At 42.7% G+C, this 23223-nt stretch overlaps 1 protein-coding gene across 1 annotated transcript in view; it reads left to right on the top strand.

Annotated features, from left to right (window-relative positions):
- The window catches only part of LOC135648639 (3-dehydrosphinganine reductase TSC10A-like), a 44326-nt gene extending 33412 nt beyond the window's left edge, over window positions 1-10914 (top strand). Inside the window, exon 3 of the mRNA XM_065166511.1 lies at window positions 10381-10914. Coding sequence (XP_065022583.1) covers window positions 10381-10679 — 299 coding nt within the window. The 3' untranslated portion in view covers window positions 10680-10914. The remainder of the gene's footprint in view (window positions 1-10380) is intronic.
- The last annotated feature ends 12309 nt before the right edge of the window (window positions 10915-23223 follow it).

Here is a 23223-nt window from a genome sequence, read left to right as displayed (position 1 = left end):
AAGAGTGTGAACCACTTGTAAGAAGGTTATAAGAGGGGTATTTGGTCCTTCCCATTCAAAGTGATTTGCTAGTGGAAATTGGGAGCCTCATCGAAGAAGGCTTCGAAAGTGGATGTAGATCATTTGACTGAACCACTTTACATTGTGGTGTTCCCTGAATGTACGAGTGTTTAATTTTCTGAATCATTTCTTTACTTATCTACAAATCGTTCAGTTTTCATCTCCCTACTCTTGACTACCTTTACTCAAGCTATTTTAGCTAAGTCATCATTCGTCAAATCGAAATCTATACACATTTACGAAATCGATTTCAAACTTACGAGTTTTAATTCGATGCACTAATTCCCCCCCCCCCCCCCCCTTAGTGCCGCTCCGATCCCAACCTGTTCAACCTTGCTTCATGTACTTGCAAGGAACCAATTAGTTATCAAATGAAAATGTAGATAAATCTTTTAACTCCTCAATTGCGGCAACAACATAATCAAATTTCGGAGTTAAACTTCTCAAAACTTTTACAACAATTATATGATAAGGAAGATGTTCACCATAAGATTTCATTTGACTAACAATTTTAGTCACTCGAGAAAAAAAATCTTGCACCGATTCATTGCTTTTCATGAACAAAATTTCAAACTCACGACGAAGGATTTGAAGTTTTACCATAATCACCCTTGATGAGCCTTGAAATTCATTTTGAAGTATTAACCAAGCTTGCTTTGAGGTTGTCGCTACTGCAATTCTTGAGAAGATTGTCTCATGTACAGCTTGTTGAATGAAGAACAATGTCTTTGAGTCCTTCTTTCTAGTCTCCCTCAGCTTGATTTCGTCATATGGATCTACATACCCATTCTCTATTAAGTCTCAAAGATCTTGAGACTTGAATAGAGTCTTCATCTTGATACTCCAAAATTTATAGCATTTGCCCGAGAAGATAGGAATAAGGGGTTGCGACATAGAATTGTCATTGAAATCCATAATGCCCAGTTTATATTGAAACTAAGCTCTGATACCACAAATGTTGGGGATGGAGGAACAAGGAAATGATAAATACAGAATACTACGATGCAAGTAAAAGGAATCCTTTCGATCAAGAAAACCGATGTAGTATTTAATAAAAGGTAAGACAAGAACACTTACAAAATATTCTCAAGTGCACACACCCCCTCCCTTGCTTCATGAATTATAGTCCTATTTATAGGACCTAGTGGTAACTACCCATGTCACCATATCACCCATGATTGAGGTAGTTATAGGAACTACCCTATAACTTCTAGATCATGAGCCACTTCTTGAAACATACTTAAAACTACCAAGAACATGATAACTACCTAGATAACTATCATGAATCAATTCTCAACAAGGAGAAAGGGAGAGGAGAATAGGAGGTGACAACCAAGAAGCCCCAACCTTTGGGCCTTTAGTTCCCTCCTATTTATAAAGGCCCCTAGTTAATTTAACCCTAATGGATCGTGTCCTATTGGGTATTGGATCTCTATCCAATTACTCAAGCCTCTTAGGCTAGTAGTCTTTACCCAATAATCTCTTATTAGCTCTTAGTAGATCTCATCCATGAGATCCAATAATTCAGGAGCTTATTGGATATCCAATAAGATAGGGGCTCCGGCGAATATCTCATATTTGAACCTCTACTCGTTGCAACGCCTACAATATGTATGACCCTCTAGGCTCAATACCGAACTGGCTGTGAGTCATACTTATCAGAACTCCTTCTAGCTCAGTGAATTATTATCTTCATAATAATTCACTCGACTTATCGATTATGGACGTATTATGCCATTACACCGTAGTCCCCAGACGATACAGGGGAATCCAATCCATTGGAACTATCTGTCTTTAGTTACCATGTACCTATAGTCCCTCATTCATCTAATATCCTAGAAATCATATATCAGACATGGTGCTGTCAAGCGGCCCATACGGTTTCTCCTCGAGTCTCGCTCTAATCGGATTCTCTTTGAGAATTCTTTCTCTCTCAATCTGAACGACCTTGGCCAATAATTTATCTGAGCAAGAACACATAGGATATTCATCTCATGATACCGAGAGCAGATGATCCTCTATCGACACTTAATAGCCCTCGTAAGGTTAGCTGCCATTCTTAATGACCGATTGTACTAGATCTGAAACTTTCAAATCTATAAGTCTGGTATCATAGAGTGGAGTGCTCATACAGGACATCCTTGATGTTTCAAGTCTAATGACTATATACACTACTAGGACTATAGAATCACTATCTGATAGTATGGTAGCATCAACCATCCAGTATTCTGTGAGTAGATCAATTAGTGAACTCATTCTCAAATGAGCACCTGCATTGTATCCCTAGTGTCCCCATATGGGCAGCTATGAGACCAACCGCCTCCATCATATGGATGGGTATACAGCACACCAATCTGTTCGGTTATCTTGATGTCCCTCTCGAGTAACCTATGACTAGGATTATTTAGGATCTGTGCTTAAAAGTGAATTGGTCTCATTATCATGATCTCATCACGATCCGATTCCTATTGCACAGATCCATGGACATCACAATATATTTATACAACAAACAATATAAAGTGAAAAATTATCATAATAATAATAATTAAAAAGACAGCGTGTCATGTCACACGTGTCATCACTTAAGTGATTGACTTGCAAAGCACTTGATAAGGGCAAAAATGGCGACGTGACGTGCCACGACGTCAGCCACGCCAGGTGGACGCACTGCCCGAGGAAGCAAGCATTAATGCCGACTTGATGTGCGCCAACGTCACCAGCTCTCAGCCAATAACCTTAGCATTTGACTCTGTGCGCTCGACCGAGGCAAAGGAGCACGTCGACCGAGGCGTGCCCATACCCTACGGTAGCCCGGTTCTCCACGCAACCCTAGTGGCAATGTCAGACGCCACGAGAGGTGCTATCCTGCCCCTACAAGTAGCCACATCAGGTAAAATCAAACTCATCTATAAACACCCCAGAGTTCTAAACGAACAAGGGGGAAGAACACAAGCATAACACACTTGGAGGCATCTCTTCCTCCAAAACCCTCTCCACATCGCTAACTTGATCGTCGGAGGGGTCGGGCCGAGCTCCCGGCCCGACCTGCGTGCAGGAACGAAGGCGAGGTCGCATCTCCCCGACGCCACATTCCATCCGGACTACCACGACCGACCACCCTGGCTGCCTCGAGGAGCGCCGCGCCGGATCCCCGCGCATTCGGACCCGAACCAAGCCGCGTCGGCCTCGAGGCCACGGCTTAAACAGATGCCCTCCGCATCATTTTGGCGCTAGAAGGAGGGCCCGAATGTCGAGGGATCCTCAGACTGATCCCGACAAACTCCCTGCCGAGGGATCGTTCTTAGCAGGGGCGCAGGGCGTGCGTCCCTTGCGTGACGGGCTGTGGGCTGACGACCTCCCCGCGACCTCTGAACGCTGCTGGCGTTCACTCGACAATCCGGATCTGCTTCCGCCCGAGGGCGCTCTGAGCGTCCCCTCGCCGGTGTCATCCGAGGCCTTTCACACCTTCGCTCGTCAAGTCCGAGCTCTGACGGATATGGTGCAAACCATCATCCGCTCGTCTCCCAACCGACACCCCCACTTATGACTCAGCCGCTACGGCAACAAGAGCCGCGCGCTCGGGCCCACATGACGCTTTTGGAGCCTTCCACTTCTCCTTGGGTCAGACCGACCCCACTCGGGGATCCAGTGAGGACAAACTCGAGCGGTCGCCCGGAGCCCGAGGTATTATCTCCGGAATCAACGGACTCCCTGCGAGCCCAGCTATGCTTTCTTAGTCAGCGGCTCGACGAACTAGAGAAGGAGTTTCGCAACTCAGAGGGAGAGCTCGGGATGGACACACACCGAGGATCTTCGTTCGCACCAGAGATACAAGATCACGCCATTCCCCCGAACTTCCAGTTCCCTTCTTTGGATGCATACGACGGCTCCACTGACCTGGCGTACCATGTCACCGCTTTCCGTGCCCATTCGGCACTGTACGGAACGTTTGACGCTTTAATGTGCAGGGCGTTTCCCACGACCCTGAGGGGTCCGGCTCGCACATGGTATAGCGGCCTGAAGATCGGAACGATCACTTCCTTCGGGCAACTCGCCAAAGACTTCGAGCTCCACTTCGTAACCCATGCCCGGCCAAAGCCCTCCGCGACACTGCTCCTCGGATTCAAACAAAGAGAGGACGAGCCCCTCTCACATTTCGTGGATCGCTTTGCCACGCAAATCCGGAGCTTACCGGACACTCACCCCTCTCTGTTAGTGCAAGCGTTCATGGCAGGCTTGCGACCTTCCCGATTCTGCTGGTCCCTCGTAGAGCGACCCCCCACCGCAGTACCAGATATGCTCCAGCGAGCCAACCGGTACGTCACGGCGGAAGCTTGGGTGACCGTAAGGAAAAGGAGTGACTCTGGGCGACGGGCCCCGTAGCAGCGGTCAAGCGCCCGCGGTTGCTCTCCGGTGTAATCCTCGTGCAAGGAATCTAGCCCCTTCCTCAGTCTCCTCCAAGCAAAGGCTCCATATTTACCTGACCGCCTCTTGGCTCACAGTTAGCTTCGGTCTAACCCCCCTCTTTTTTGCATTCGCATGGCTCGGTCATAGACGGCCGAGTCCACCTCAGTGCGGCCTACCCACCTGAGCCATGTCCCTCAGTCGCAGTCTGCCCGAGTCCATCTCAACGCGGCCTACCCGCCTGACCCATGTCCCTCGGTCGCAGTCTGCCCGAGTCCACCTCAGTGCGACCTACCCACCTGAGCGGTGTCCCTCGGCCGCAGCCTGCCTACGCCGACCTTCCCGGCCATACATCGCCGAGTTCACCTCAGAGCGGCCTGCCCGCCTGAGTGGTGTCCCTCGACCGCAGCCTGCTTGTGCCGAGCTTCTCGGCCATACACTGCCGAGTTCACCTCAACGCGGCCTGCCCGCCTGAGTTGTCTCTCGGCCCAAGCCACTCCCCTTGGCCATGCACTGCTCGAGTCCACCTCACGTGGCCTGCCCGCCTATGTCGTGCTACTCGGCCGCATGACCAACGCGACCACACCTGCGCGGTCAATCTGCCTGCGTCGTGCTACTTGGCCGCATGACCAACACGACCACGCTTGCGCGGTCTGCCCGCCTGCGTCGTGATCCTCGGCCGCATAATGCCCGAGACCACACCTGCGCGTCCAGCCCGCCTGCGTCGTGCTCCTTGGCCCCATGTTCCTGAGACACACCTGCGCGGCCAGCCGCCTGCGTCGTGCTCCTTGGCCCTATGCTCCCGAGACACACCTGCGCGGCCAACTCGCCTGCATCGTGCTCCTCGGCCGAGTAATGCCCGAGGCCACCTCCTCGGCCGCGTAATGCCCGAGGCCATCTCCTTGGCCGCATGGCCCTCGCGACCACACCCGCGCGGTCTGCCCGCCGGCGTCGTGCTACTCGGCCGCATGGCCATTGCGACCAAGCCTGCGCGGTCTGTCCGCCTGCGTCGTGCTACTCGGCCGCATGACCAACGCGACCACGCCTACGCGGTCTGTCCACCTGTGTCGTGATCCTCGGTCGCATAATGCCTGAGACCACACCTGCGCGGCCTGCCCGCCTGCGCCGTGCTCCTTGGCCCCATGTTCCCGAGATACACCTGCACGGCCAGCCCGCCTGCGTCGTGCTCCTTGGCTCCATGTTCCCGAGACACGCCTGCGCGGTCAGTCCGCCTGCGTCGTGCTCCTCGACCACAGCCGGTCCGAGACCTTTGCGCGACCTGCCCACCTAAGTAGCCCCTCGGGTCCTCGGCTCCTCGACTCCTCAACCACAGCCAACCCGAGACCACGCCTGCGTGGCCTGCCCGCCTGAGCGGTGTCCCTCGGCCGCAGCCTGCTTGTGCCGAGCTTCTCAGCCATTCACTGTCGAGCTCACCTCAGCGCGGCCTGCCCGCCTGAGTTGTCTCTCGGCCTGAGCCATCTCCTCGGCCGCGTAATGCCCGAGGCCATCTCCTTGGCCGCATGGCCCTCGCGACCACGCCTGCGCGGTCTGTCCGCCTGCGTCGTGTTACTCGATCGCATGACCAACGCGACCACGCCTGCGCGGTCTGTCCGCTTGCGTCGTGATACTCGACCGCATAATGCCCGAGACCACACCTGCGCGGCCTGCCCGCCTGCGTCGTGCTCCTTGGCCCCATGTTCCCTAGACACACCTACGCGGCCAGCCCGCCTGCGTCGTGCTACTTGGCTCCATGTTCCCGAGACACGCCTGCGCGGTTAGTACGCCTGCGTCGTGCTCCTCGGCTCTTCGGCTTTACGCCACCCAGGACACACCTTTGCGGCTAGCCCGCCTGCGTCGTGCTCCTCGGCCCCTCGGCTCCGTTCTCCCCGAAACTGCGTCCGCACGGCCAGCCCACCTAGAGACAGAAGCCATGCATCGGACTCCCCTTGCGTGACAACCGACGCATAGCTCCTTTCGGGGGGGGAATATGATAAGGGCAAAAATGGCGACGTGACGCGCCACGACGTCAGCCACGCCAGGTGGACGCACTGCCCGAGGAAGCAAGCATTAATGCCGACTTGATGTGCGCCAACGTCACTAGCTCTTAGCCAACAACCTCAGTATTTGACTTCGTCCGCTCGACCGAGGCAAAGGAGCACGTCGACCGAGGCGTGCCCATACCCTACGGCAACCCGGTTCTCTACGCAACCCCAGTGGCAATGTCAGACACCACGAGAGGTGCTGTCCTGCCCCTGCAAGCAGCCACATCAGGTAACATCAAACTCATCTATAAACACCCCAGAGTTCTAAACGAACAAGGGGGAAGAACACAAGCACAACACACTTGGAGGCATCTCTTCCTCCAAAACCCTCTCCACATCGCTAACTTGATCGTCGAAGGGGTCGGGCCGAGCTCCCGGCCCGACCTGCGTGCAGGAACGAAGGCGAGGTCGCATCTCTCCGACGCCACATTCCATCCGGACTACCGCGACCGACCACCCCGGCTGCCCCGAGGAGCGCCGCGCCGGATCCTCGCGCATTCGGACCCGAACCAAGCCGCGTCGGCCCCGAGGCCACGGCTTAAACAGATGCCCTCCGCATCAGCACCCATAACAACAACCATTATTATTTCAACTAAAATAATCGAAACTTTCTAAACATTACGCTTACCCCTCCATATTAAGTTTAAACCGTCTCACTTCAGGCCTATGCCAGATCACAAGTATCCGAATTGGGGGAATAGAAGTGCCCTCAGAACAAGTCTGGAAAGGATCAACAGCCATGTAAGCGATCACCTTACAAAAAAATAGAGTAAGGAGTTGCTTTCTCACCACTAAACAAAACATTATTACGTACCTTCCAAATCAATCAGAAAGCATATGCTATAATAGCCTATATAAGGACAAACTAGCTTGTTTTTATCCGAGTCAATTCCTTTCTTAAGCTAATCACCAGTATGCTACCGGCCAAGAAATCTGAATGATATATCCAATTTACATGGGAAGATTTCAAAAGCAGACCAACTAAATGGATAGTCAAAGAAAAGGTGAGACAACTCATCCTGTCGAGCACCACACAACAGGCAAGGTTTAGCATCCACAAGATAAAAATAGCTATATATTGAGAAGTAGGCAACGCATGATGAAGCGTCTTCCAGCAAAAACAAGCAAGACAAGGAATAATATGCCACAAATGAGTCCAATCAAAAGATTATGAATGGTCATAAGCATACTCTGAGACGAGTAAGGCATAGGCAGCTTCAGTTGATGGTTGCCCATTAAGATTGGGAAAACCTGGCAAATCAATCTTGGAAACAAAATCAGCAAACAAAGGTCCAAAGAAATCATTCAATTTACACAAGTCCCATTTATGAACAATAATCAAACCCAAGAGCGTGGAAGACTCATGAACAAGATCCATGTTAATAAAAATTGGCTTAAAGGCTAAAGGCATATAAAAAATTGAGGTATAATGGAAAACATACATAGGAAGACTGTCACCAAGAACAAAGGAGAAACTGGACTTCAACTGGTGCATAGCCTTCAAAAAAAGCCTCCAAGACCAACTGGCATTAGCTGTAGAAGTGACCTACAAGGGAGAAACTAACTCAAATTTTGCACGCACAACATCAAGCCAAATTCCGTCAGCATGAGAAAGTTAAAAATTCTTTTGGACTGAAGAGCAGTAGAGGTGAACTCAAGATTCTGCACACCAAGGCCACCCTAACATTTGGGGGCATGACTTTGCTCCAAGTAACGAGATGCAATCCTCTAACATTGTGGCCCTTTTGCCATAAAAAAATTCTTAGAAATTCTTTTAAGATGGTTAAGCACCATTATGGGTATCTAAGAAACGGCAAGCAAATGTATAGGGGATGACACAAGAATAGATTTAATCAGCATTACACGGTCGGCTTGAGATAAGTAATTGGTCTACCAAGGACTAAACTTCTATTGGATAGACTACACATGAAAATCAAAAGCAAATGCAAGCATACAACAAGAATTCATGATTCCAAGATATTTAAAAGGAACTATCCCTTTTTAATACCAAAAAAAAATCACAGATCAAGGATTTAGTTTGCCTATTAATATCAACCGAGAAGAAAATTTCAGATTTCCTAAGATTCATTCTTTGGTTAGTAAGACACTAATAAGTCTGAAAGATTTCAACGATAGTCCTACAAGATCTTTTAGTAGCCGTAAAACAAAGAAATATGTCATCCACATACATCACAGGGGTAAAGCTTATATCTATTCTTAAAAGAAAATGGAGGAACCTTTCCCTCCCTAGTGGCCTTAGGAAGATGGTATATAAACAATTGAGCCATGATGATATAAAGGTAGGGGGACAAAGGATCACCTTGCCTAATACCCCTAACACCTCTAAAGAATCTGGATGATTTTTCGTTAATCAATCAAATATACTCAGGAGAAGAGACACAGACATGAATCTAAGGAATGAAAGCTTTAAGGAAATTGAACGCATGAAGAGCCTTAGAGATAGCATCTCAAGACAATATGTCATGTCTTCTCTAAGTTGACTTTAATGATGATAAAGGGATTTGTACCTCTAGACTTATACAGGGAATGAGCAACCTTCTGGGCCACTAAAATGTTATCCTGAATGCTTCTACTAAGAAGAAAGGCAGACTGTTCCATGGCAATCAAATTAGCAAGGAGTCGGCCAAAACATAGTGTATATAACATGCATAAAAAGCTAGGTATGTAATCCTGATTAGTACTAGGATTGGGACACTTTGGAATAAATGTAATGAAGGACCCAAAAACTATTCAGGATAGATGTTTTAAGTGATTCAAAGAGATCGCATGGAATCAGAAATTATATCCCAGCAACCCCTATAAACTGGGCTAGAGCTTTTGCCATAGCCCATAGACCTCACCACATCCCAAAGCTCACTACTTTAAAAGGGTTTAACTAGGCAATTATAATCTCCCCAAAGAGAAGGGCCAGCAAAGATTGGTAGATAGAATAGAGGGGGCTTGATTCGACATATCAAAAATATAATTGTACAAATTTGGCCATAATCTCCTTCGGTTGAATAATCATAGAATCATTAATCCTAATGGACAAAATATGATTCTGCCTTCTATGGGAAGCAACGATATTATGATAGTAACGGGTATTATGATCCCTATCAGAAATCCATTTAGTCTTAGCAAATGCCCATCAATTAAGATGTCTAAGGATGGCTTGAAAATGATTATGCAAACATATCAACTGCACACCCTCAACCTCATTTAGACCAGAAATGGCCTCCTTAGCTTCAAGAAAATTGATGCATGCTTGAAGCTAGGAAGCCTGGTCATTATGGTCCCCATAATGCTTCCTAGACTAATTCTTGGGCCATTGAAGTTGTGTGTTTGTCTCCTTTGTTGTTTTACAAGTTTGGTGTACCATTTTGAGGTTTGAGTTTGTGTCCTTTTGTGACGCTACAATTTTGACACCATTTTAAAGTTGAGTTTGTTTCATTTATTGCTCTACAATTTTAACACACCACTATGATGTAGGTCCATTTAATTGTATGCATCATTTAAATAAATCTTATTAGTTTACTAGATAAATAAATGAATGAATAGTTTCTATATTGTGTATGTAAGTGGTGTATGTTTAAGTTTTTGATGGTGTTATTCCATTGTCCACCTGTGGGACCTTCATCTCCAAGAGTTTCTCCTTGAACTAGAATGAGTGAGTTATTCTATTTTGTAATATTCGTCACTATTAGTGTCTTTTCCTCTCTCTCTCTCTCTCTCTCTCTCTCTCTCTCTTTTCCTTGTTTTATTCTTAAATAATTATTTTTTTTGGGTCATGAATTTGTTGTTCATCACACTACTGCTCTACAGTATTAACATACATTTTCTGGGCAACCGAATAAGTTGGGCTTACTGATTGCAGAGCACAAGAGAAGACCTGAGATAACAAAGGTAATAGCAGGGTCTCAAGGTGGTATGAAGGCTGATGAGGTTGCTAAGAAAGCCTTAAATGGAATCAAGTCTGGACAATTTGTTGTTGCTTGCAACTTCGAGGGATATCTATTACATGTAGCAACAGTTGGACTGTCTCCTCAAAGATCATACTTCATGGCATTTGTTGAGATTCTTGGTGCTGGTTTTATGCGGTTTGTGGCCCTGTGCTACCAGTGGAGTTGGTTCACCAGTATCGAGAAATGGCATGCTAAAATGAAGAGCGGTTAGTACCTTCTTCTCTTGTTGTTTTAGGTTTGTTGATTATTGCTCTAGAACTGAAGAGGATTTGTTCATCTGCTGTTGTCCTTTAAGCACTTCAATGGCTGTAATGCAGATTTATTGAGAGACTTTTGACAATCTCCATACATAGTGGCATAGTGCATGAGTTCTCCTTCCAATTAGAATCTTGTACTGCTTTAATGAGTTCTCTCATAAATTTAATGTACTGCTTTATGTTGTGAAACAGCTGTTTTCTCCTTTAAATGTCATAATGCATGCATATGTATGATGAATCTAGAATAGGCAATGCTTGAAAAGTATAACGAGTCATTCTCTAAGCTTCTCACGCTCCTAAAATTCAGAACTGGGAACTTGTGGAATGTATCCTCTCTCATAGAATCAACAACTGAAGCAAAGTTAACCTTGACATGCCGATTTCGGTTTTCTGCTTTATTTTATTTTTCCAAATTGCTTCAGGACCAATTTTGTTTATAGATAAGTTAGTGTGGGAAGAGACCCTTTTTGCTCTTGGGATCCTCTCTATCTATTTAACAAGCTCTCGACAATAACAATTACATCAATAAATAATATAATAACAGTACATAATGATATAATAATATGATAATAGTATAGTGAATATGATAATACAATAAAGCGCTCATCATTTTTTCTCGATTCAAAATTTGCATCCATCAATTTTGCCTTTGCTATATTAATCTAAAAAATTTAAACTGTCAATAAATTATTAGATTAAGGTTGTCCTTGTAATTTTAACTATGAACTTCTTAAAGCTTTTAAAGCTTTTATGATTTATTTATCTAAAATAATTTTTATATTTTAAAAAATATAACATATAAGCTTCTCTTATCAAGTTTGAGTTAATAGATATTAGAATATGCTTATGTGGTATGTTGACTTATAATAAATCATTAATATAATGATACATATAATTTAGGATTAAGGTCCATTTTAACTATTGTGGTCTTCATCATGAATCTCTTAAGCCCTTATGGTTTACTCATGCATAAAATAACCAATATATTTTTAAAAATATAGTATATATTCCCCTCACATCAAGTTTGAGTTAATAGATGTTATAGTTTGCTTACGTAATATGCTAACACACAAGAAACCATTAATATAATCATTGAACAGATTTTGATGATGAAATCAATTGATGAAGATAAGATCTAATGTGCGTTTGAGTGACATAAGACTAACCTCGATCAAGGAAAAAAAAATTGATTAAAGTAGGAAGAATCAAACATTAGGTCGGAGGAACATGTTAGAAGATTGGACGTTGGGCCGGGGGAATAGTCGACATGCTAGAAGGACTTCGTGCCATGAGTTCGGGCATTAGGCCAAAGGATCGGATACTGCGCCAAGGAGATCGGAAGTTGCAGGAGTCAACATGCCGATTGAGCAATACACCGAAGGAGAGGACGAAGTGCCAGATGAACCAATGACATGTCGGACAATATATGCTTGTAATCATACGTGTAGATCGAGTTAGTTTAGGTCTAATTGAGTCAATTTTGGGGTGAAACAATGCCAACTCAATTAGGGGCCAATTGGGCCTGAGTTGGGGTTGTTTTGGACCAAGTGGAAGATCCATTTGATCACCCATAAAAGGGCCAAGTGGTTGCATCGCCAAACTGGGCGGTGGTACCACCCCCCAAACTATGTCAGGTGGTGGTATCGTCCAATACTAGCGGTGGTACTGCCAATACCCCGAAGACCTAGGATAAGATCGTTTTGGCTCCAAATTTAAATCCATTTAGGGCCTATAAATAACTCACTCATCCTTGCTCGGTTAACACATGAACTGAGAATAAAAATTAGGGAAAACGCTATTGTAATCTTGTGAGAATTCTCCTCCTCTAGCTCTAAGTGTTGATTTCAGTTTAAGAGAGGGGTGAGTGACTTATAAAGGTTATCTCCTAAACTCGTGAAAATGAGAAAAGGGTTGTAAGAGGGTAGTTGATTTTTTCCTATTAAAAGAAGATCGATAGTGAAAGCCGATGGCCTCGACAGAGGAGGAATCAAGAGTGGACGTAGATCATGACATCCGAACCACTATAAATCGGTTTATAATTTATGTTTTGCTTTTCATTTCATTATAAACTGATTTACTTACGACGCTTACGAACATTTTCAAGTTAAACATCTTTCCGATATGAGTTTCATCGAACAAGATTTTCTAAATCATCGAAGTTTTCTGATAGCACTAATTCACCCCCCTTAGTGCCGATTTCGGTCCTAACAATAATGGCATATATAGTTTAAGTTAAAAAAAAAACTAAGACCTTTATCAATGGTCGGAGGAGGCATCATCGTGGAAGCGACCATCAATAGCAACACTGAGCTGCTACTACCTAGTAGGACATCGTACGGACGCAGCCTCTCTCGCATTGACGATGAGCTCAGAAGCTTCCGGTCCAATCTCAAGTGGATGTGCATTGACTAGTCTGATGCTAGGAACGCAGTGATCTCTTGGTCCCTCTTCCTCCTCTAGGGTGTCTTCATCCCTATTGCCTCCCACTTCGTCTTTTTATGCATCCCCACTCGTCGTACATACGACGTGGTGGTCCAGCCCTTCCTCACCTTTGCCTCCAGCTTCTCCTACCTCTACCTCTCTGCCATTATCCCTCGTTATGGCCTCCGTCACTTCCTCTTCTTCAACAAGCTAGTAAAGGAGAGCGAGCTGGTGCGGGAGGGTTACATGGGCTAGCTCAACCGCTCCTTCCGCCAACTCTAGGTCTTCATGATGTCGTGCTTTGCGGGCGAGGTGGCATACAAGGTATGATGGTACTTATCGGGATCGAAGCAGGTGCTGTTCGTAGTGGCGGGCAGTGCCATGGTAGCATGCACCTTGGAGGTGGTGAGTGACATCCAAAAGCTCCTGAGTTCGTCGTCAGCGTGGGAGAAGTTGTGTACGACGCCTTGCTATGTAGTAGCTCGGTGCTACTACTGGTGGTCACTTCCACGATGATGCCTCCTCCCGCCACTAATGGAGGTCTCAGTTTTTTTTTTTACTTAAATTATACGTGTCATTATATTAATGATTTATTATGAGGCATCATGCCACGTAAGCAGATTATAATATCAGTTAACTCAGATTTCACAAGAGAAACAGACTTATATGTTACGTTTTTGAAAATTTAGAGATTATTTTAGACATGAGTAAACCATAAAGGCTTAAGAGATCCATGACCAAAACCACGTGAGCTAAAATAGATCTTAATCCTAAATTATATATTATTATATTAATAATTTATTATGAATCAGTATGTCATATCAGTAGACTCTAATATTTGTTAACTTAGACTTAATAAGAGAGACTTATGCGTTATGTTTTTTAAAATATAGGAAGAATTTAAGTGATTTATGACTAAAATCACAAGAGCTAAAATGAACCTTAATCCTAAATTATTTAGTCTATATTAAACTATAACCCTTACTTGGTTACTGTTCAAAGATACTATCGTGGTGATATCACACGGAAGCTTTTCGGTTCTCCCCTTCTAATTTGTTCTCTCTCTAAAAAAAAAAAAAAAAAAGCAAACTCATACAATCTCCATAAGCATAGGGAGATTTGATTTTTTTTATTTTTTATTTTTATGAGAGTCTTGGTTGTGATGTTAATGCCACTAGATAAATTCCAAGGGGGATGGAGTTGTGGCTGGCTAACTTTTTGCTGCCACCCATGATCAGTTCCTCGGTTCATGGAGAACATGATTCATGGTGATGCAGCAGCCACTCTAAAAGGCATCCCAAGTTTCATGGGAACTTTCCACCTTTTTTCCGACTGAGTTCTCATGTGCATGGCTGAGGATATATACTATTTGTCATCAATCACCTCGTCTCACAGAACTGATTTCTAGTGTTCCACTGGGACTAAATATATAACACAACAAGTGGTAACCATGTAAAATAATCAAAGTAATGATGCCTTGCAACTGACACCAAATTCTATTGGGTCCAACACATTTGAGGATCAAGACAGATCGGCTTGCTCGCCAAAATCATGGGATGAATACGTGAAGCGGAAAAACTTATTATAAAGTTAGATTTTAGTTGTTCGATAGGAATATTGATTTAGATTTAACCTTTTTTTTTTTGAGTCGATCTTAAATAAATTTTATTGGTCTGATCCAAACCCTATAAAAATTATATTAAAAACGTTTCAATAATACCCCTATGATATTTAAGTTATTAAACTAGTCGAATAGGTTGAACTATTTCTAAGTTCAACCTACCCGACTAATTTAATAAATTAAATATACCTATTGAACATTTTTTATAGTGGGTTCCCGTTGTTGTTACTTCTAGATGACACACTACTCGTGGGAATATGGTGTGTCGATCTCGGGTGTAACTGTTGTTACTTAATGCTGGGTCCAAGATGTGGCATGTTTCTATCGTTTTGCATTGATTGGGTGGTGCGACATAATTGGTTGGCTGATGTCAAGGTGCCATCCAAATATCAACCACCTGCTGTCAAGGTATCAATCGCCTAGCACTAAAGTGTTGCCACCCAACGTTGGGGGTATTTACCACTTAGCTCTGAGGTGTTTGCCATCTAGTGTTAGGATTAAGAGTCAGCACTAAAAGGGGGGGGTGAATTAATGCAGCGGTAAAATCACATCAACTTAAAAACTAGTATCGTATGATAAAATCATTTACGTTGAAAATTGATTTCGGAAACTTAATTTGAAAGCGTACGTAAATGTATTAAAGACAGTAAGCTATTAAAGAGGTTTGCAGTATATAAATGGCAAGAAATAAATGCAAACAAGAGTTTTAGAGTGGTTCGGTCAACGTGACCTACATCCACGTGGTTCGGTCAACGTGACCTACATCCACTTTCAGCTTCCTCCTCCGACGAGGTCACCGACGTCCACTAGAGGTCTTCCTTCAATAGGCGAAGACCAATCACCTTTTACACTCCTCTTCCCCTTTTACCGAGTTTAGGAGATAACCCTTACAAGCACTCACTCTCATCTCTTAAATAGAATTCTAACATTTAGATTTGGAGGAGGAAATTTCTAAAGAGATTGCAACAGCATTTTTTTGCTTTTAGACTCTCTATGCTTTAACCAGGGATGAGAGGGGTATTTATAGGCTTCAAGTTGATTCAAACTTAGAGCCTAAAATTTTCCCATCCCGGGTTCCTTGGGCACGGGCAGTACCACCGCCTAGTGTCAGTCTAACGCTGACACTGCCCTGGGTGGTACCACCGCTTGGGGGGCAGTGCTGGGCGGTACCACCGCTTGGTACCCTGCAAGGGGCGGTACAACCGCCCAGACTGACGGTACTACTGCTTGACATAGTCTCGAAGACTGTGCCACGACGGTAAGACTCCTTGGGGTATTGTTTGGGCTTCTTATTGGGCCCAACACAGTTCTTACATAGGCGTAGCTGGCCCCTAATTGGGTTGGCCCAAATCTAAGTCCAATTACGTGCTAACTACGAAATCCTAAGACATTTGCTAAGCAAAACAAGTCCCTATGTCTATTCTTCCAATGAGCTTTCGGCAAACTTCCGGCGAACTCCCGGACTTCACGATGATCTTCTTGGTGAGTTCTGACCATCTTCTCTGGCAAGCTCCGAGACTTCTCATCTGGTTCCTCCAGAACTTTCGACGAATGTCCGAACTTCCGACGAACTCTCGAACTCCCAACGTAATCACGTCCTTGACTCCAGGACTTTATTTTGCTTCATGCCTTGCTATCGTAGTTAATCCTGCACACGTAAAAACATACTTCGACCTAGACAATTAATACTAAGCATTAATCAAGTTGTTCGACATGTCATTGGTCCCTTGACGCTTCGTCCGATTCTTCGGCGCATCATCCTCTCTTGCGGCCTATTGCCCAATCAGCCAGTTGACTCCGCACCTCCAATATCCTTGATGCAATATCCGCTCTTCTTGGCCCAATGCCCGAATCCACAGCCCGAAGCCTTCTATTGATATATTGACCGATCCACCAACCCGACGTCCAATCTTTTGACATGTTCCTTCGGCACAACATGATTCTTTCTACTTTAATTGTCTCATCTTGATCGAAGCATCCTACGTCACTCAAAACATAGATTAAAGCATAAACACTTATCGATTGGTTTCATCATCAAAATCTGAGATTCAACAATCTCCCCCTTTTTGATGATGACAACCAATCGACGATGGAGTTAATCCTTAACTCTCGGAGTTTAAATAAACTCTCCCTATCAATATGTCATATTGATAGAAACTCTTGGATTAAAAAATCTAAGCAACATGTCATGATCAAATCATGCATGACATCAACATACTTCTTCCCCTTTGTCATCAACAAAAGGGAGAAGTTCCACTTTCTAGGTGTTTGACATAACAGTTTCAAATCATTGCATAATAAATATTTAAGTTCTACCATCATGCAATTTTGCTATCATCATAGATATGCAAGGTAGTAAGTAAGATAGTAATTTCTATAACATACAAGCTAGCAAATTTTACAATATTTTAGAACATACGAGCTAGCAGTTTTGAGATGTTCAAGAAAGCAACACTTGCTTCTTGAAATATGCAAGTTGCAAACTAGCAATTTTTTGCTTCCGTTGCAAAGTGCAGGTTAGCATGTTTTGCATCTTGAGATAGGAAAGATAGCACTTTTGGTATGCAAATTTATAGTATGCAAGCTGTCAAATTTTACACATAAAAATGTTAGCAAAATTTTACATCTTTTGAGATGTGTAAGATGGACTATTTTGCCTCTTTTTGAAATGTGTAACTTGGCAAACATTGCTTCTCTTGAGATTTGTAAGATAGCACTTCTTGCTTCCTTTTTGAAATTAGCAAGCTAGCAAGTTTGCCTCTTTTCGAATTGTGCAAGTTAGCAAATTTGTTTTCTAGCAAGTTTTGCTCCCCCTTTGTCATTGTCAAAAAGAAGGGAAGATCCTTTACATCAATTTTCAAATTATGACAAAGGTAAAGTAATAAAGATGAAAAATCAAGTTGTGAATATCAAAATAATTTTTTATCATGAATATTTCATCATTGCATGCATCAAAATAATATCATGAGTGTTTCATGCATTCATATCATCACATGAAGAATATCAAAAAGAACTTGGTGATGAGATATACTTCATAAATTCAAAGAATTTTACATAATAAAATTCAAGTCATGAACCTTAAGAGATGTCATGAGAGAATACTTAAACAATCTTGATTCATGTATAATATCTCTTAATTCATTATAAATTATAAAAATTATAATTCTGAAAAATCAAGAGAAATCATGATTCATTTTAACAAATCTCTTCTTAAATAAATAACGTAAAGAATTTTTAGGAGATCATGAAAAATCTTGATTCATATAAAAGATTTCATGAGAGATTATGATTTCGATAAAACTCGTTCAAATTCATCAAATCATTTTCATAGTCTAAAAGATTCACAAAAGCATAATATACATGGATTCATTAATCTTTTCCCGAAAAATCAATAAGATAGAGATGTTTCATCTTAAGTTATTGGTTTCATTTAAGTATGTGTTTATCTTTTTATTGTAAATAGAAACATGCATCAACTTTTAGGATCAAAAAGTGAATTTTGTTATAAAACCATCAAGACCAATAATCACAAAAATCATCATGTATAACTTAAAAATCTCATGCATAAAGTCGTCAATCATGGTATCAAAATATTTAATATTTTCATTACATCATTATGCATTACTTCAAATCAAACATGATTTCATTTAATCAAAATTGAGAAATAACAATGGAAATCAACATGATACACATTATTAGTTCTTAAAAAAACATTCATAAGATCATCATTAGATTTAAATATAACATTTTATTCCATTAACATAAAACATGTAATTTTATTATCATTTTTAAAATTACTAGCATGATCATAATTTTTGTATTTTTATTTTTAAACATATAATTTCAAGAAAAATTAATTCTAGACTAAATTAAAAAAAAATGTATCATGAAATGCATCATGTAATTTCAAAGTAAATTAATATAGTTTCGATTACCTCATCATCGAAAGTCGTTAAGGCGTAGTTTGCCACATCGCCTTTCTTGATTTTCTTCTCGTCTTTAGAGGAGCTCGATTCATCCTAATTTTTGTTCTTCTTCTTGCGTTTAAAGCAAGTAGTTGCGTTCTTTTTGTTCTTTAATTTTTGTTTAATGAACTTTTTAAATTTCTTAGCGAGTTCAAGTTTACCATCACTTGAACTTATGCTCGAGTGATCTTCAAATGTTCTAAGTTTGAAATCTTTCTTATTCTTTAGAAGGTAGTTCTCGAGTTCTTCACGTGCATTGCACGTCATTTCATAGGTCATCAAAGACCCTATTAGTTCTTCGATCAAAAAAGTATTTAAAATTTTTGATTCTTGAATAGCGATTACTTTTGAATCCCAAGTTTTAGAAAGTGAGCGCAAAATATTATTAACAAGTTCAAAATTCGAAAAGCTTTTACCAAGTGCTTTTAAACTATTGACGGCATCCGTAAAATGGGTGTACATATCTCCAATAGTCTCTCTTGGTTCCATACAAAACATCTCAAAATCGTGCATAAAAAAATTTACTTTAGAATCTTTTACATTACTTGTGCCTTCGTGTGTGATTTCGAGAATATGCCAAATATCGAAGGCCGTTTCGTACAAAGAAACTCGATTAAACTCCGTTTTATCAAAGACGCAAAATAGAGCATTTATAGCTCTAGCATTTAAAGAAAAAATCTTCTCCAAATCATTCCAATCTTTCATTAGAAGAGAAGACCTCTTAAAACCAAATTCGATTATGTGCCATAACTCGAGATTCAATGAAAGCAAGAAAACTCTTATTCGAGTTTTCCAATAAGTGTAGTTCGTCCCATTGAAAAAGGGAGGACGAATGAGAAAGTGACCCTCTTGAAAGCCGAAAAGAGTCATTTCTCTTGGGTGTTAAACCAATTGAGAAATCATGAGGTTCTAATACCAATTGTTAGAATCAAGAGTCGGCACTAAGAGGGGGGGTGAATTAGTGCAGCGGTGAAATCACGTCAACTTAAAAACTAGTATCGTACGATAAAACCGTTTACGTTGAAAACTGATTTTAGAAACTTAATTTGAAAGCGTAAGTAAACGTATTGAAGGCAGTAAGCTATTAAAGAGGTTTACATTATGTAAATGGCAAGAAATAAATGCAAACCAGAGTTTTAGAGTAGTTCGGTCAACGTGACCTACATCCACTTTCGGCTTCCTCCACTAGAGGTCTTCCTTCAATAGGTGAAGACCAATCACCTTTTACACCCCTCTTCTCCTTTTACCGGGTTTAAGAGATAACCCTTACAAGCACTCACTCTCCTCTCTTAAACAGAATTCTAACACTTAGACTTAGAGGAGGGAATTTCTAAAGAGATTGCAGCAGCGTTTCTTTGCTTTTAGACTCTCTGTGCTTGTATGCTTTAACCAGGGATGAGAGGGGTATTTATAGGCTTCAAGTTGATTCAAACTTAGAGCCTAAAACTTTCCTATCCCGGGTTCCCCGAGCATGAGCGGTAACACTGCCTACGTTGGGCGGTACCACCGCCCAGTGTCAGTCTGATGCAGACACTACCTTGGGCGGTACCACCGCCTAGGGGGCAATGCTGGGCGGTGTTACCGCCCAGCACCCTACCAGGGGTGGTACAACCATCCAGATTGGTAGTACCATAGCCTGACATAGTCTCAAAGACTGTGCCATGATGGTAAGACTTCTTGGGGCACTATTTGGGCTTCTTATTGGGCCTAACACAGTTCTTACATGAGCTTAGCTGGCCCCTAATTGGGTTGGCCCAAATCCAAGTCCAATTACGTGCTAACTATGAAATCCTAAGATATTTGCTGAGCAAAACAAGTCTCTATGTCTATTCTTCCGACGAGCTTCCAACGAACTTCCGGCGAACTCTTGGACTTCACGACGATATTTTTGGTGAGTTCCGATGAGCTTCTCTAGCAAGCTCCGAGACTTCTCGGTTGGTTCCTCTAGAACTTCTGATGAATGTCTGGACTTTCGACAAACTCTCGAACTCCCAACGTAATCGCGTCCTTGACTTTGGGATTTCATTTTGCTTCATGCCTTGCTATCGTAGTTAATCCTGCACATGTAAAAACACACTTCGATCTAGGCAATTAATACTAAGCATTAATCAAGTTGTTCGACATGTCATTGGTCCCTCGACGTTTCGTCCGATTCTTCGGCGCATCGTCCTCTCTTACGGCCTATTGCCCAATCGGCCAGTTGACTCTGCACCTCCGATATTCTTGGCATAATATCCGTTCTTCTTAGCCCGATGCCCGAATCTACGGCTCGAAGCCTTCTGTCGATATGTCAACCGATCCACCGGCCCAACGTCCAATCTTCGGACATGTTCCTTCGGCACAACATGATTCTTCCTGCTTTAATTGTCTCATCTTGATCGAAGTATCCTACGTTACTCAAAACGCATATTAAAACATAAACACTTATCGATTGGTTTCATCATCAAAATTCGAGATTCAACACCTAGCGCTAGTGTCGATCGCTTGGTATCAAGATGTTGATCACTTGACATCGAGATGTTGATCATCTAGCACTGAGGTATTGGCCAACGCATACTACTTCACTTGGCCTCCAACTCCCCAAGTTGTGTGGCGAAGTGGAGTCGAGGAGTGTTGTTTGGATATCGTGACTTCGTTTGATAATGTTCCATGGCCAATTCATCCTTGAGTAATGGTGCAGGTTGTTTGACACAATGGTGCTTGATGGGCTAACGTGACCTCATGTGGTAGCGTTTAATGGGTTGACACAGCCTTGCACGGTGGTGCTCCATGGGCCGACATTACTTGTATGGTGGGAGTCATGTGCTTTGGGTGTTATCCCCATCAGCCATCGCATAGGACCAAGCACCATTTGATCTTTACAATGTGTTGTAACCACCTTTGATTGTGCTGACATGGTTGAATCTAGTATCTCCACTTATCAGTTTCATAGATCATGATGGATTCAGTGAGATTGTAATGATCATTCGAATGACTCGCCAATTGTCTAGATCACGCAACATGTCTCCTAGTTGTGTTGATGCACCTTGTAGCTTCTTATCTCAAGGTGTTCAAGAGCCAAACAAGCAATTGGGTAGAGGAAGTATTGCCCTTGGCACATACAGATAGTGGGTTAGGCACCTTTCGCTTCTCACCTCTACCCACAACTTAGAGCTTCTAGTTGGGAAATCTAAGGGCGACATCACATGCGCAGTGGAAGAACAAAAAACATAAACAATCAAAATTTTCATTATGTGTTCGTTGTCATGCGAAGATTGGTATGCAAAATCCATAAAATAAAAAATTATATGTCAGAAAGATAGTTATGTTTTACCTAAGGAGATCGTATATCCTTGAATCCCTATAGATCTATTGGAGAGGACGAAGGAGGTCAAACGTCATCCTCTTTAGCGGTGATCCACATAACAGGGCTGCGATGACGCTTCTCAAATCTCTATGCCTACAATCTAAGGAGGAGAAGGGGAGAGGAGAATGGGAGGTGGCAACCAAGAAGCCCCAGCTTATGGGTCTTTAGTTCCCTTATATTTCTAGATGCCCCTAGTTAACCCTAATGGATCTTGCCCTATTGAATACAAGATCTCCATCCAATTACCCAAGCCTCTTAGATTAGTGGGTTTCTACCCAATAATCTCTTTTAAGCTCTTATTGGATCTCATCCATGGGATCCAATAATTCAAGGGTTTATTGGATATCCAATAAGGTAAGGGCTCTAATTGATATCTCATATCCGAACCTCTACTCGTCACAACACATACTATATGTGTGTAACCCTCTAGGCCCAATATCGAGCTGGTCGTGAGTCATACTTGTCAGAACTCCTTTTGGCTCAATGAATTATTATCTTCATAATAATTCACTCGACTCATCGACTACGGACGTACCAGGCTACTACGCCGCAATCCGCAAATGATATAGGAGAATCCAATCCTTTGGACCTATTTATCTTTAGTTACTATGTACCTATAGTCCCTCATCCATCTAGTATCCCAGAGACTATATATCGAGCATGGTGTTATCATGGCCGACTCGCTCTAATAAATATCCCACTCTTTCCTGCTTGGTACAACAAGAAAGTGAGTTAAAAAGGGGGAAAGAATCCTTGAGTAAAAATTGTAATCTCTCTTGAAAAGTAGAGTCCCTTCTTCCTAGTATTTACAAAGTTCTTCTAAAGGGAGAAGAAAGGTCTAGGTCTAAAAGAGATATGAAAAGGTTCTGTCTTGAACCTGTCAAAGGGAGAATAAATTTGTAAGAAGGTAGTTGGTCATTGCCTATTAAAGAAAGACCGTTAGTAGATGCGAGTGACCTCGACAGAAGAGAAATCGGGAGTAGATGTAGGTCACGACGATCGAACAACTATAAAACTTAGTTTGCATTTCATTTTTTGCTATTTTTTCTTACTACAAACTGCCTTACTTGTTTACTGCTCTCACTACCTTATGAAAATAATTTCAAGTTAACATCTCTCCGAAACGGTTTTTATCGAAATCGGTT

Source organism: Musa acuminata, chromosome BXJ3-9, assembly GCF_036884655.1.
Source record: "Musa acuminata AAA Group cultivar baxijiao chromosome BXJ3-9, Cavendish_Baxijiao_AAA, whole genome shotgun sequence".
NCBI classification, from domain to species: domain Eukaryota; kingdom Viridiplantae; phylum Streptophyta; class Magnoliopsida; order Zingiberales; family Musaceae; genus Musa; species Musa acuminata.
The sequence above is the reverse complement of the archived record's forward strand: the minus strand, read 5'-3'. Positions and strand labels throughout refer to the sequence as shown.